At 39.3% G+C, this 16,269-nt stretch overlaps 1 protein-coding gene across 3 annotated transcripts in view; it reads right to left on the bottom strand.

Moving 5' to 3' along the window:
- The window catches only part of HMCN1 (hemicentin 1), a 723,834-nt gene that overhangs the window by 335,545 nt on the left and 372,020 nt on the right, over window positions 1-16,269 (bottom strand). For all 3 annotated transcript variants that reach the window (XR_005774384.1, XM_040408842.1, XM_040408843.1), the window contains 9 exons: window positions 13,397-13,600; window positions 12,757-12,870; window positions 9,887-10,074; window positions 8,282-8,378; window positions 7,864-8,025; window positions 5,829-5,942; window positions 5,524-5,726; window positions 5,313-5,394; window positions 5,080-5,211 (listed from right to left, as the gene is read on the bottom strand). Coding sequence is in view for 2 of the 3 variants with exons in the window: in XM_040408842.1 (XP_040264776.1) it covers window positions 5,080-5,211; window positions 5,313-5,394; window positions 5,524-5,726; window positions 5,829-5,942; window positions 7,864-8,025; window positions 8,282-8,378; window positions 9,887-10,074; window positions 12,757-12,870; window positions 13,397-13,600 (1,296 nt within the window). In the remaining variant the exon portion in view is untranslated. The remainder of the gene's footprint in view (window positions 1-5,079; window positions 5,212-5,312; window positions 5,395-5,523; window positions 5,727-5,828; window positions 5,943-7,863; window positions 8,026-8,281; window positions 8,379-9,886; window positions 10,075-12,756; window positions 12,871-13,396; window positions 13,601-16,269) is intronic.

Genomic DNA, 16,269 nt, shown 5'->3' with positions numbered 1-16,269 from the left:
CATACAATGCATTTATTGCCTTTGATGTACTGTTCAGCTGGACCAATAAATTTATTAATTCAAATTGCAACTTGTGCTGTCTCATATTGGAATGGTCCAAAGGGGCTTTTAAGAATCTGACTAGAGTATACAAAGACTATGTGAGGATTTGGTGGGAAGTACAAGCCCTAGAGACATACCTACGGGACAAAATTGTACCAAGAGGGCTGCGTATCCCCTTATTACCAGTGTCACGTCTGAGGTCATCAGAATTCCTCAAAAAATGGGAAAAAGATTGAGTTGATTCATCCCTACGACTAATGACACTGTTACTGGATGAAGAAAAGCAACGATTGATTAAAGCAGATAAAGAACTAAAAGAGTATAAAGAAAGCCAAAAAGTTGAGCAACAATCCTGATTTTAGTAAGAAAGAGAATACCCTGCAACAGGCTACTGAAAAGTTCACTGCGTATATGAAAGATAAGAAGCACTCACAGTATATCAGGGATAACCATGACTTTAAAGAGGGCAATATTCTAGATTTTGGAGGCAGTAAAGCTAAAATCATAGAAACAGATGCGGAACAATCGTCTTCAGAGGGGGAGACAGATCAGGACCCTAATAAAAATAAACCATCACCCAATTATAGAGGGAACAGGGGTCGGGGTAATACCAGGAGAGGCAGAGGAAATACCCGACCGAACAAGGGTTGGTTTTTTAGGGAATGCTCCCCCGGTATCAGAGTACCTGTTGCGGGGCAGTAAAAATCAATAAACATGTGTCACTCCAAATACAACAAAAGAGACTGTCTACAGATCATTAATATCTCTAAAAGGGTCCTCACAGAGGGGGAACTCTTCCTTTTAAAAAGGGGTTTATCAATCGTGCCCACGAGCAGCTTTAAAGCCTTTGACTGGGTGAATGATTTAAACCTCTTTATCCGCAGGCTCAAAATGAAGAAATTCTTCCATACACACGATGCACGACAATGTCAAGAACTAGGGGTTACACCAGACGAAATGTCAGACGTACAGTTGCTAGCTGAGCTGTGGGTAGAAGGACAGAGAGGCTTAGGTGAAGGCCCTTACATTGACCTCCATCTGCCCTCCACAAAGACCCCCTCTCCGTGTGAATGACACCTCTCCACTAGACACCTTTTTGGCTGTAGTCACAGAAGAGTTGAGACAACTGGAGGATAATATCCCCTGCTATAACACTATATCCAAGTTGGAATTGACGGGACTCTTATCTCTGGAAAGGGACGAGTCAATAGAAATTAAACCCTCGGAAAAAGGGTCTCAATACATCAACATGTGTGAGAAGATCCTAGGTGAGGCTGAGCTTTACGAAGTAATGAGGGAGAATCCCACGGCCCTTTTTAGAAAGGAACTAGCAGAGATTATGAAGGCAGCCAGAAGGGAATTCTTGATTGATCAGCAAGAAATTGACTTCTTGCTGCCTTACTATCAAGTAATGGCATGCTTCTATGGGCTACCTAAGATGCATAAAGGACAAAATCCATTAAAGTGTAGACCCATCGTATCAGGGATAGAAAGCTTAACACAGAACATCAGCAAATATGTAGATACGATTCTACGTCCATTTGTACTGTCTCTTTCATCATATGTTCGTGACACGATGGACGTCCTCAAGAGACTAAATGGTATCAATCTTGATAAGGAGATTGCCTTTGGTGAAGACTGCAAAGGGTGGTCATCATGTATACAACTTTGGTTACAATTCATAGATGACATCCTGATTTTATGGAAAGGGAGTGAGCAGGACTTTGATGGATTTGGCAAACAGCTGAATGTGAATGATCTCGGGATTTTCTTTACGTCAACAGTGGAAAAGTGGTAGATCACCCTTCAGGAGAGATGGCCATATAACAACCAGGATGTTTCTCAAACCAACTGCGACTAACAACTTACTGGAATGGCATAGCTGGCATCCGCAAGCGCTGTGTAGAGGTATAGCCAAAGGGCAATAGCTAAGGGCTAGAAGAAACTGCTCAGAGGCGCATGAGTTAAAAAAAACTGCAGATGACCTGAGAAAGAGGTTTAGATCCCATGGCTACCCCGATGAGACACTTAAAAAGGCCTACCATCATACCTGGTGTTGTGACCGAGAAACCCTCCTTAGTCCGAAAGAGACAACAAAAGAGGACGAGGTCATGAGGATCATCGGAACATTTGATGCGGGGCATGAAGTAGTTAAAAACATACTTAACCGTCATTGGGGTATTTTATGTACAGAACCGTCTATCAATAACCTATCGTAGAGGGAGAAGCATCAAAGATAGATTGGTTCCCAGCTACCTCACACCCACACCTACACAAACCTGGTTGACTTCTAACCTGAGAGGTACCTATAAGTGCAGCGGCTGTATTGCATGCAACTCCATCAAGACAGGCAGGACTTTTACTAGCACAGTCACTTCTACAACATATGAGATTCTATCATTTATCACATGCAGAACCATAGCGGTCATTTATTTAATGACATGTGTGTGCGGCATACAATATGTCGGCAGAACAATACGTGAGTTAAGAAGCAGGATAGGGGTACATCTAAATGATGTCTCGAACAACCGAGATACCTCAATTGCATACTGGTAACACTGAAGTTATGCATTTCCAGGGCATTGAGCATGTACGCCAATCCCCAAGAGGAGGGAATTTGGACAAGAGAGTACTCCAAAAAGAATTGGAGTGGATCTTCCGTCTCGATACTTAAAGACCGAAGGGACTGAATAAAGTTCTTCATTGAATAGTCTAATACCTGCCTGTGAAGCTGGGGACAGATGAAGGGGTATTATCATTAAGGTTACAATAAGTATCACGTAGGTGAGAGAGGCGGTGTGGCTACATGCTAACCACTATATCTCCTTATTTGTCCCCACGTCCCGGAGACTGATGATAATGTCACCATGACCCCACAATGTCCTCCTCAGTAATGCCTTTAGCAACACAGTCTCTGTAACCTCATAATCAGTGCATTAAAAACAACTATGATGTCATTACACATGGTCAAGATATGAGGACAATAATCTAACACCTGTTAGTGAAGATGGGGACAGATGATGGGGTATTATCATGACAGGTTCAATCTGGATCATGGAGATGGCAGGCGATGTGGCTTTATTCCAGCCGCCATCTCTCCCTATTTGTCCCCATGTCCCAGGGATCAATGACAATCTCACTATAACCCCATTAATTCCTCCTCAATAACGCTGTCATTAGCACAGTCTCTCTAATCTTACAATCAGGGAATTTAAGACAACTTTGATGTCATGACACACGGGAAATACATGAGGACATAATGCCTGCCGATGTGTATCTAATATCTTTATGAGGACGCGGTGTATCTTTAATATATATATACCCAGCTTATCTTCACCTCCATTTTAGCAAACATAGTATCCCTTGCTGATCACCGAATTAAGCCGCCGAATGGTCCCCCTTCTCCATCTGTGCTGTATATCAGCGGACAGGGAACACCTTCCACAAGACCCGGCGAATAGAGCGGGGCGTGATTATGAATATGATCACGCCCACGCCCTCTGATTGGTCCGGGAGGACAGCGCCCCCGGGCATCTCCGTGACAGTGCGAATCCTTATTTAAGGAGCAGTTCCGGTGGCCGCGTATGGCCATCCAAGTGCCACACGTGCAGCGTCTACCGCCGATTCCAAGATCAGATAGCTTACACCTCTCAGACCCCAGCCTAGCTCCTGAGGAAGTGTCCCAACAAATAAGGGGGCACAGAAACGCATTGAGCGGCCTGAGAGAATAAAATATAGGTAGCCATAGGTGGTGGTAAATTTTGTTACTGTATTCCAGGATCGTTTGAATAGGGAATCCTACCAAATAGAGGTCCTCTACATGAGCTGGTGTCCACATGCAGTAAACTGGATACTCAGTGTGACACTAATGGTTGGAGTATCAGTACAGATGGGTTGATCTAAACGTGTATGATCAGCCACCATATGACCCCAATACTCCAAGAGTCTGATCACATGCGCAATAACAGTAAAGTGCGTCAATGAGTGATTAATATACAAGGTTGCCGACACCTTATCTGTTAACTAGTGGGTAGAGCACTGAGATTTCCACCGTGCACCAGACATTTCTGTAATAAAGAGGGTGCATATACCTGCACATCTGTGTATCCTCTATTCAAGGTGCGTGGGGATCTGAGCGTTAATTAGCAGATAATATATGTTTTAATCTGCTGCATATATACTCCCGCCTAATGCCTGTCTCTGCATGAAAGAGAAAAAAGAGTGAGTCGCCCATTTTAATTAAGATTATTAATAAAGTTTATTTTTTTATTTTTTTAAACTGTTCTTCAGGCAGTGAGACTTTCTATAAGAGTACGGCGAACACTAAATTTAATCCTCCGTGATTAGTTTAAAGGTCAGTATAGCCAAATCTGTAACACAAAGAATATACTTAGGAAGAGTAAGCAATAAAAAAAAATCATCTTTAGAATGATATTGCTACCTAAATCTTTTAATATTATAATTTACCTCCATTAAAATACTTTTCACATTTTATTTTGAAAGGACAAACACCACATATGAAAAATTACACTACAAAACTGATGGAGGCATTTCAGTTCCAAATATAAAAATGTTTTATTTGCTGGCTAAATTTATTTATGCTCCTTACTGGCTGTCTGGGATCATTAAAACAAAGGAGGAGAAAACTCATTTATTTCATAAGAAACTAGAGTTTTACATCAAAGGTAAATATCAGCTCTTTACAGAAACCAGAGATCCATGGCTCCAGACTAAAATGTTATGCATGTGAGCTAAATATTTCTGACAAACTTCTGTGGTGTTTTGTTTTGTGCTTGCACAGGAGTGGGGTAGTTCTGAATTCCATAAAATTTCTGCACAATATACGGTCCGTCTTTTTGTGTGGAAAAATTGAAAAAGTATGAGAAAAAAAGAATACTACAGTCAATAAACAAGGAGATGTTGTATTCTGGATTGGTAATAATGACAATCAATCAAAGTTTAATAAAACCTTCTGCTAACATATGACGGTTTGCCATCAACTGCATGAACATCATGATATCTTTGGCATATACTAACCTATTTGACTTCCATCCTTAAGCCAAATTAATGTTGGTGTTGGAATCCCATAAGCATCACATGAAAATGTAACAGGGTTTTTAATTGTCCCCATTTGATACTCCACTGGTGGTCCTTGTATCCCGGGAGGCACTGCGAAAAAAGTTCGCAAATATATTATATTCCATTCCTTGATTTATGAAAATGTCATATTCAGGGATTACCATCAAAGAATATATTACCAAAGATCTTACCATGAACAGTCAGGAAAAATGTCTTGCTGTCTTGACCTACAACATTTGTTGCAATACATTGATATTCTCCTGTATCAGACACCTGGAACAAGCATTGAAGAAGATGATTGAAAATATTTGGTTTTCAAGCTAAGCTCAAATTGTCTCAACCTAAAATGTGCTACCTAATGGAATTCTGATGACAAACCTGGGAACCTGGGAATTGACTCACCTGAGCATTGTCAATGTTCAGTACTTGCCCCTTCTGCAGAATCCTAACATCAGTGGAATCAGTTATCAGTTGGCCATTCTTATACCAGTTTATAACAGGTGTTGGGATTCCATCTGGTATACATTTCAATAATGTAGAGGTAGAAATGCCTATATTAATCTGAGGACTGGAATCTCTGTTGCCACTGACAATGGTAGGAGGCACTGCAATAATAATGTACATATAAGACAGTTTTATAGAAGAATGAATATGTACTACACTGTACTGTATTTTCCAAAAGCGTGTAGTAAATTGTAAAGACTGACCATACACATTAAGAGAGAATGTTTTCTTGGTTTTTCCAGCTTGATTAGTAGCAACACATATATATTCTCCAGCATCTGCCAACTTGGTTTGATGAATCTGTAAAATCCTACCCCCTACAGAGAAAATAATGATTTGATTACAGAAAAGTCAATAATTTCCAAATATGTTGGTGTGGGTCTCTGCTATATTGTAGTAAGTCATGTAATAAACTATATTTAAAATTAGGTCTGTAACCAGGGTGTAGCCCCAGTGGGTGTAGAGGTAGAGGCACCCAGTCCATGCTACTTTTTGGAGCCCAAAGGCAACTTTTCATATGAAAGAGCAGCATTATGTATTTCACATGGCAGGTGGGGCACATTATAAATTTTACAAGGAGTTCAGCATCTTTAAGTGTTTAATGCCAACATGGGACAATTTCTAGAAGAAAAACTATCTTACTTGATGCATAATACTGCATTGTGACAACTCGGAAAATTAGAATATAATGCAAAGTTCATTTATTTCAGAAATGCAACTTAAAAGGTAAAACTAACATATGAGATAGACTCATTACATGGAAAGCGAGATATTTCAAGCCTTTATTTGTAAACCCCAAATTCACAATCTCAGGTACCCTTTGCTCAGGGGGTATAGATTAATTAGCTGACTAGAATGTGACACTTTGAGCCTAGAATATTGAACCTTTTCACAATATTCTAATTTTAAGTTGCATTAAAGCAACTCCTTTTAAGTTGCATTACTGAAATAAATGAACTTTTGCACGATATTCAAATTTTTCGAGTTTATCCTGTATATAATACACAGCCGAGTGACATTATTATGACCACTTCCTACTTTTGATGTCTTGAGTGTGTAACTCATGATGGAAGAAAGACACGTGTTGCGAGCTGGCTTGGTGGGTATATAACGTGTGCAGTAGGCACATATCCCTCATTGCTGCCATGAGTTAAAGTGGCAATTTATCAGATTTACAAAAATGGATGATTATTGGCTTTGGGTCCAAAGTTACAGTATTTCTGAAACTGAGCAGTTTGTCAACTGTTCGCATGCTGTGGTGAAAGTGAATCATGTGTGGACAAGCTGTACAATTGTGAATACGCAATGTGTAAAAACTTCAGACCACCATGTGCCATTGATGTGAGAGGTGAACGTCAACTATGAAGAAGGTGAAAGCAGACAGACAAGTTACAGTGGAACAGCTCACTGCCAAAATGAGCCAGAGGGCTGCCAGACATGTGTCTAAAACAAAAGTTCAATGATCCCTACTGTGTAGATGGATGTACACTGCATCTCTGCTAACAAAGGTGCATTGGCAGAAAAGGCTTTAATCTTCATGGCAATATCAGGTTTGGACCTCAGTTGATTGGAAAAGGGTTGCCTGCAAACACCCTGCAACCATTACTGGAAGAACACAAGCTGGTGGGCGCAGTAATATGGTTTGGGGAATGTTTTCATGGTATTCCCTGGGCTCTCTTATCCATGTGGAAGGCACCTTCATGACAATTCTGTGCTCGATCACTGCATGTAAATGCTGTATTAGGAATTAAGGAGATCTGGAGTCAATCTAATGGAGAGGGGGAGAAAGTGACTCCTCTTTTCAATGACTAGAATGTTATATGTTTGAATTCCCAGATTGTTATCTCCCAGCTGCTCTTAATATTTATTTGCAGTATTAAGAAATAAGTCCATGGTACTCTAGTATGGTCCAAAAAAGTGTTTCCCCACAGGTGTATCCAAATTCTCCTTTATTGTGTCATTTCATCCTTGATCGTAGATTCTGCATGGTTTCCCCAATATAGATGCCATAATTTTGGCATCAGTGTCTGTTGATAAGATGTGGGTACAGGTTTTGGATCTCTTGCTTTTACAAGGGAAAGTGCCCAACTCTGATGGTGATGACAGGGCACTTAAGACCAGACCTCAAGCATTATTTCACTAACTACTTAAAGATTCTCTAAGGATTGAAAAAAACATTTTAAATGTTAGCCACTGGTCACTTCAATAAAACATTTATGTAATATAAATCAGTCTTACCTGGCACAATAAAAAGGTGCTTGCCTGGTCTAAGGACAATTCCTTCCTTCACCCAACTTATTAAAGGTAAGGGATATCCAGTTACCTCACATGTCAGAGAAATGAAATTATCTTCTACAACAGTGATGTTTTCATAAATGCTACCTATAATTCTTGGAGGAACTGCAATGGGAACACAACAGAATCAAATTCTAACACTACAACTTATTTCTTAACTTCTTACACACCATAATAGTTCATGGGTTATGTCTGATACTATAGCTTTATCTAATTCATTTCTGGCACAACCAATGGTAGCTGCTGTTATGGTTAAAAAAAAATAAAAAACTTTTCTAATCTCATATCCCTGTAACTGCTTTGTACAGAAAATTGACTAATATTGAATTTTGCTTATTTTAAAATGTAATACATTTTTTACCATTAATATTCAGGTTAAACATTTTCTCAGCATTTCCTGCCACATTCTCAACAATGCACACATATCGACCAGAGTCCGTTAATTGTGTATGTTTTATCTAAAATAACAGAAGGAGAAAGTATCAGTTAACATGTGGAATGTAACTTTGATATTCTATATGGATTTTCAACATGATAATAATGTTATATTTTAGCCAAAAAGACATAATAAATAAAAAAATAAAAAACATTTAAAAAACATATCTAACACAGGGTCTTAAAAATGGGGCCTAGAAAATGTAAGGTCTGTCCCTTTGTCAACTTTACTAATAACTTTGAATCATGTTACATGTCAAGTTTTTAAAATGAAATCATATTAATTGCAATACTACTAATGTGATTTATCTAGTGAGCTGTGCGACTAAAGTGCAGTATGTGGGCCACACTACCACTCTAAAAGTGCATATACGCCAACAAATGTCAGATTCCCTTAATGAAAAAGTAAATGTTTCTACACTATCTAGATATTTTAGGGAAGGACACAAGCCAATGTTTTATACATTTTCATTTTTCAAGGTATAGAACAGGTATATAGATGGATTAGGGGAGGATACTGCACTAAAAAAATTAATCAACAGGGAGACATGCTGGGTATTTATTTATTCACGCACTAATATAGCGCTGACATATTCTGCAGCACTTTACAGACATTACCATCACTCTCTGTCTCCAGTGGGGCTCACAATCTATGTTCCCTATCAGTCTGTCTTGGGAGTGTGGGAGGAAACCGGAGGACCTGGAGCAAACCCATGAAAACCCAGGGAGAACATACAAACTCCATACAGACGTTGTCCTTGGTGGGACTCAAACCTATATGACCCCAGCACTGCAAGGCACCAATGCTAACCACTGAGCCACCGTGCGGCCCGTTATGTTGAATATAAGGTCCCCTGAAGTTCTGAATCAAAGGTTGCATTCGATTTGCTGCTATTAACTAAGATGATGCTCCTTTTGTCTAAGGAGTTGGAACTGTGCTAGAGATGCCAGTGAATTGATCATGTGACTAATGGTTTGTTTAAAATGGTTTGTGATGTAAAGCATAGTAGGCCAAGATTAAGAACATATGTGTTAGAAATGCAAAGGAAGGAAATGTCGACCACTCTACATAGTAGTTTTATATTTGCAATAAAGAAGAACCTGATTCAGTTTGCCCTGCTCCAGGAAGTCTGAGCATGAGTAGAGTGTTCCACAAGCAAGGGGCGAGCTGACTAAGTATTTTTCTACACATTTAACAATAGAACAAAAAAGCCTACTGTACCCACTGCTAAAAATGCTTACCTGTGAATACCTTTCACATTATCTACATTTGTTACACATTATCTACATTTAACCCTTTAGTGTGACATTTTTCAATTTAGTATACAATTTATTCAGTAAGAACAGTAACCGCCATTGATATTGTGAAATGTGGCATAAGCTAATTAAATGACTGAACATGTGGTATAGGAGTTAATTAAACAAGTGATTACTGTTTGCACATGAACATACGGTATCAATTCAAGGGCCCTGCCAAGGGTTTGTATATACATGTATTTGTCAGACATACTATATATAAAATCTTACAAACCTGCAGGTATCTTCCAGCAGATAAAATCTCATAGTGGCCTCCTTCCTCAATTACTTGCCCATCTTTCTGCCAGGTGATTGTTGGAGCAGGATGACCTTTCACAGTACAATTCAGTAATACTGTCTGATTTTCTAAAGATGTAATTTCCTCTGACAAATTTTCAGTGATATCTTCAAAAGTCGGAGGTACTAAACAGGAATGATGATATTATAGACTCTATATATGTATCTAATTTAAAGTCACAATGCAAAAAAATTTAGTTTTCATTAAATCAAATGTTCCTGGTGTTACTGAACGAGAGAAAGCAAGCCCTAGTCCTTAAAAAACTCAAAATCAAAATGGATAAGTTCAACTACTGCAGATTTGATTCTGATTTTCTGAAATCTTGAACAAATCTCAGTACCATGTGAATGAATAATGCTTTTACAAACGCATTTTAAGAGATGCAGCAGAATTGCAAATCCACATTATAGCCCATATGCTGAGAATGTGTTGCACATTTCACCCGATGCAATGCAAATATTGCAATTTGGTCACAAAAACAGATGGGTCCACTCTTACCGTTGCTCGCATATGGTTACTAGTTTAGTGCTCTCATTAAGAAAATCAAAATAAGAGGTGGAGGTCTGATACCTTTTAATTGCCAACAAAAATAGAAGCAATGATGTTACATTGAAAGCTTTCGAGACAACTTCAGTCTCTTTGTCAAGTTAAGAACTCCAGTTTCTCATGAAACAAATTCAATACAATATTGTAACATGCTAGCAAAACCCCTGACAGACACAGGGAGGTTACACAGACACAGATCTTCTCAAAGCAGAGTATCGTGAAACTATTTTTTTTTTTTAAAAGCTGTTATCTTGTGCTATGAGACAAGAGGAAAGGTAAGGAAGAGCATGTAATACATATGACTGTATTGTGCATTTGGCATGGATTTGTGGTAAAATCAGCAGAATGAATATTCATGGGCTTTGTTTAGTATTAAGTATGAATTATAAAAAGAGAATAATAATAATAGCGCAGAATAGATATTTTACATAATATCCTGCAAATACCCTGAAAGTATGTCAATGTTTCATCTTCTTAATAACACTAAGGGCTCATTCACACGACCAATGAATAGGTCCGCATCCATTCAGCAATTTTGTGGAACGGGTGCGGACCCATTCATTTCAATGGGGCCGCAAAAGTTTGCGGACAGCACCCCTTGTGCTGTCCTCATCCATAGCTCCATTCCCTGGCCCTGCAAAAAAGAAAGAACATGTCCTATTCTTGTCTGTTTTTCAGCCAGGAATAGTCATTTCTATAATGGGCCGCCAGTTCCGTTCCGCAAATTGCAGAACGCACACAGGCGGCTTCTGTGTTTTCCGGATCCACTATTGTTGCAGCCTAAAAAAAACAAGTTTTCCTAAATCATTCTGCACTCAATCCCCCTTAATAAAACAGGAAAACAGAATTTTAGAAATGTTTGCAAATTTATTAAAAAGGAAAAACTAACACTTTGCATGGACATAAGTATTCAGACCCTTTGCTATTGAAATTTAGCTCTGGAATACTCTCATTACTCTTGGTCATCTTTGAGATGTTTCTACACCTTGATTGGAATCCACCTGTGGTAAATTCAGTTGGACATGATCTGGAAAAATAACACCCCTTTTTATATAAGGTTAAACACGTGGCAATGAGTATCAGAGCAAAAATCAAGCTATGAGGAGGAAAGAAATGACTGTAGAGCCCAGAGACAGGAATGTGATAAGGCACAGACTAGAGAAAGATACAAAAATGTCTGCTGTACTAAAAGCATCCAAGATCTCAGTGGCCTCCAAAATTCTTAAATGGAAGAAGTTTGGGACAACCAGGGCTCTTCCAAGATTTGGCCATCCCACCAAACTAAGTAATCAGGGTAAAAGGGCCTTGGTGAGAGATGAACAACAACCCAATCATCCCTCTGGGTGATCTCCAAAGATCCTGGGTGGGTATGAAAAAACTTCCAGAAGGTTGACCATCACTGCATCACTCCACGAATTTGGGCTTTATGGCAGAAGGAAGAAAAAAGCCGGAAAGAAGTTTTTCCTCAGGAAAAGATACATGAAAAAAACAAAAAGACCTAAAGGTCTCTGAAACTGTGAGAAAAAAGATTCTCGGGTCTGATCAAACTAGTATTGACCTTTTTGAAGGAAACCAGTCACTGCCTAATACCATCCCTACACTGCAGCATGGTGGTGGCAGCATCATGCTGTGGGACGTTTTTAAGACTGGGACAGTGAGACTGGTCAGAGAGTAAAGGAAAGCTGAATTGTGCAAAGAACAGAGCTATTCTTAATGAAAACCTAATCCAGTTTGCTCTGGACCTCAGACTGGGCCACAGACCTGACTTTAACCTAATTGAAAATCTCTGGAGAGCTCTTTAAATGGTTCTCCACCGATGGTCCCCATCCGACCTGACAGCTTAAGAGGATCTGCAGAGAAGAATGGCAAAAAACAATCCCCAAATGCAGGTGTGCAAACCTTGTGGCATCATCCCCAAGAAGATTGGAGGCTGTACTTTAATTAAGTACTGAGTAAAGGGTCTAAATACTTATGTCAATGAAATATGATCGTTTTTTCCTTATTAATAAAATATGAAAATATTTCTAACATTCTATCTTTACTTTCTCATTATGGGGTATTGAGTGCAGAAAGATGGGGGAAAACATTTATTTTAGTGCAAGGCTGCAACATGAAAAGAAAAAGGGTCTGAAGACTTTCTGAATGCATAGTATGTATTTGGGAAATGTAGACAGTTAAACACTGGAATTGTATTACTGGTGTGTAGATTACTTACAAAGTACCATAATATTGTAATACTTGCATGATATTGTAATACTTACAAAGTACCCGTATATTATAATGTAGGGAGTCTTCTCCTGCCTCATTTACAGCAACACAAGTATATAATCCAGCATCCTCCAGATTTGTCCTTGCAATCTGTAAACTGTGTCCCCCTGACAAGATGAGGGTTTACAAAATTATAAAAGGAGGCAAGGAATGCAAATGAGCTCTTAACAAGTTCTGCTTCTAATGCCACCAGATGTAAGGCAGCTATCCTATAAGTCAATCTTCAGCTCTTAAAATAAGCCTTGAGACATGACTTGGATATTAAATAAGCCAGCACCTCATCTGCAGACAGCTGTTTCGGGGTGATTGCCCCTCATCAGTGCAGAGCAGAGAGTACTGGCTTAACTGGGCGAGAGGCCTGTGTCCAGGTTATAAAAACATGTTTAATTTTAATCTGGTTCATTGTTACAGTTTAGCTGCAACCTCTAAAATAACAGTAAAGATGGGGCTAAGCTGAACAATGAGAAGAATGTATCATCCTTAGTAGAATCCTTGTGCATGTACAGTACCTACAATACACACTTACAAGTCTTTAGTTTACCCACTTTGCTCAACATGTGGTACAAACAGTTGGCAATGTATCTTTTTATAGACACCATACACATAAGATTATGCTAATGCAACATACTGTACCTGGTAATATGAACACCTTGTCATTTGAGGTAAGAACGTTGCCATCCTTATACCATCTGATTGTGGGTGGAGGCACCGCATTCGTTTCACAATACAAAGACAAGGGGTTGTTGATAATAACATCTTTGTTGTCTCCATTGTTTGATATCATACCGATGTCAGCATTTAGAAGAATTCCAGATAACTTTGAAAACGTTGGTGGTACTAAGAAATAAAAATACCCAGTAAAATTGCTTATTTTTTCCCTGTAATATGTCTAAACTCATACATTTCAAACAAAGGTCTTTAAATAATACAATGCAGCTGGAAAGAGCATTCATAAAATTTTATTATAACAAAAGCATTTAACAATTTAATTGCATAATTGATCAATGACTATAAATTTACTTCCATTTAAAGGGGTTGTCCACGTTCAGAGCTGAACCCGGACATACCCATATTTCACCCAGGCAGCCCCCCTGATGTTAGCTGGATCGCAGGACAAGGGCGGGGCGAGCTTTAGCACTGCCCTAGCCCTTTTACAGGCTAGAGAAGCGCTAAAGCCCGCCCATCAGTGCCGGTTACATCACCGGGCTCACTGCTGGGCGGAGGCCTCCGCCTGGCAGCCCTATGGAGAGCCCGATTCATCACCGGAACTCCAGAAAATGCTTTTGTCCTGTGCGATTTAGTGCAGGGCAAAGGAGAGCATTGGAGCATGAACTGCTCCGATGCTCAAGTCAGGGGGGCTGCCTGGGTGAAAATGGGGATATGTCCGGGTTCAGCTCTGAACCCAGACAACCCCTTTAAAGAATTTGAAATGTTGTTTCAGCTACTGTAAATGTAAAGAACTGTGCAAAAGTTTTCGATGTGGAAAAAAAAGCCACAAATAAGAATGTGTACAAAAAAAGTATTTATAATTTATTTTTATCAAATAAAACAAATTGCAATGTGAATGAACAAAACAAATCTAAATCAAATCAATATTTAGTGTAAGCACGCCTTTACCTTCAAAACAGCATCAGTTCTTCTATCTAGACCAGGGATGGGCAAACTCAGACCTCCAGCTGTTTTAAAACTACAAATCCCATCATGCCCTGCTGTAGGCTGATAGCTGTAGGCAGAGTGGGAATGATGGGATTTGTAGTTTTACAACAGCTGGAGGGCCGAATTTTTCCATCCCTGACCTAGACTCACACACAGCTTTTGAAGGAACTTGGCAGGGAGGTTGAACTAACCACAGATATTCTGTGGATGTAGGCTTGCTCAAATCCCTCTGTGTCTTCATGTAATGCCAGACAGACTTGATGATGTTGACATCAAGGTTCTGTGGGGACCCTATAATCATTTGCTTAACTCCTTGATCTCTACGCTGAAGATAGTTCTTAAGGACATTGGCTGTATGTTTGGGGTCATTGTCCTGCTACAGAATAAAGACACCTCATTCAATTACATGCAATTACAAAGGTATTCAGATCCAGGTGCTAGTGTGCACAATGTAGAATATTTTTCCCCTCAGAAATTGCATGCCTGAGAAAGTCCACGATCTCTGAGCTGTCAGCTCTAAATACATCTAGCAGAGCAATTGGCACAATGAGTAGGCAGATCTCTGGATCCATGTGAGGTCCAGGGCTGGTTGTACATTTGTTAGAAAGAAAATGTAATGTACTATATGATATAATGGAAAATACAAATGTGATAGCACTCTACATCCAGCATTCCTCCATGCTGGATGAGGCATTGGTGTACATTTTGGCCAAAGTGTAATAAGCCACTCACCACGTCAAGGTCGCCTCTAATGAGTGGTCCCTAACACTAGTTCCTACCTGTTCATGGGCCATGACAGCCACACAAAGTCCAGGGAATGCAGGTCAGCATGCATGCCAAGCACACTCTGCTTTTAACCCCGTCTGGTGCCAGGGACCACTCATTAGAGGCGACCTTGACGTGGCGAGTGGCTTTTTACACTTTGGCCAAAATGTACACCAATGCCTCATCCAGCATGGAGGAATGCTGGATGTAGAGTGCTATCACATTTGTATTTTCCGTTTGTATATGTATTTCGCCATAGTGATGTGCACCTACATACAGGTTGTGCTGACCCAATCCCCCACATTTTTTATTTGTAGTATATGATATAATGATTTTTACATTAATCATAGTATAAACCCTTTATGATCAATCATCAGTGTAAAAGAACAAGGAGTCCTAGAAGTGATGATATAGCCCCAAAAGAGCCCTGATCTCAACATTAGCAAGTCTGTCTGGGATTACATAAAGATACAGAAATATTTGAGCAAGCCTACATCCACAGAAGATCTATGTTTGGTTATTGAAGATGTTTGGATTGGAATAACCTCCCTGCCAAGTTCTTTCAAAAAACTGTGTGCAAATCCTAGAAATATTCATGGTGTTTTAAAGACAACGTTTTGTCACACCAAATATTGATTTAGATTTCTCTTCTGTTCATTCACTTTGCATTTTGTTAATTGATAAAAATAAATTATTAACACTTCCATTTTAAAAACATTCTTACTTTGTAGTATTTTTACACATCTACCTAAAACATCTGTACAGTATTGAATATTTGGAATAAAAGTTTATTGGCATGTTTTATACACTGGGGTGATACATAAATAAAAACTACATGGAACCTGAGGTAAAATGGGTTTGCTCTTTTAATGTTACTCTCACAAAGTTAAACTCAGTTTAAAGCACATCATAAAACAGCACAGCAAGGTCATGGTGCCAAGTTTTAATTCTGTGAATATAACTAGTGTTGATCGAGCACCAAAGTGCTTGGGTGCTCGAGTAGAACACTTTGGGATGCTTGGGTGCTCTACAGAGCACCAGAGCACAATGGAAGTCAATGGGAGAACCCAAGCATTAAACCAGGC

Source organism: Bufo bufo, chromosome 9, assembly GCF_905171765.1.
Source record: "Bufo bufo chromosome 9, aBufBuf1.1, whole genome shotgun sequence".
Taxonomy (NCBI): Eukaryota; Metazoa; Chordata; class Amphibia; order Anura; family Bufonidae; genus Bufo; species Bufo bufo.
The sequence above is the reverse complement of the archived record's forward strand: the minus strand, read 5'-3'. Positions and strand labels throughout refer to the sequence as shown.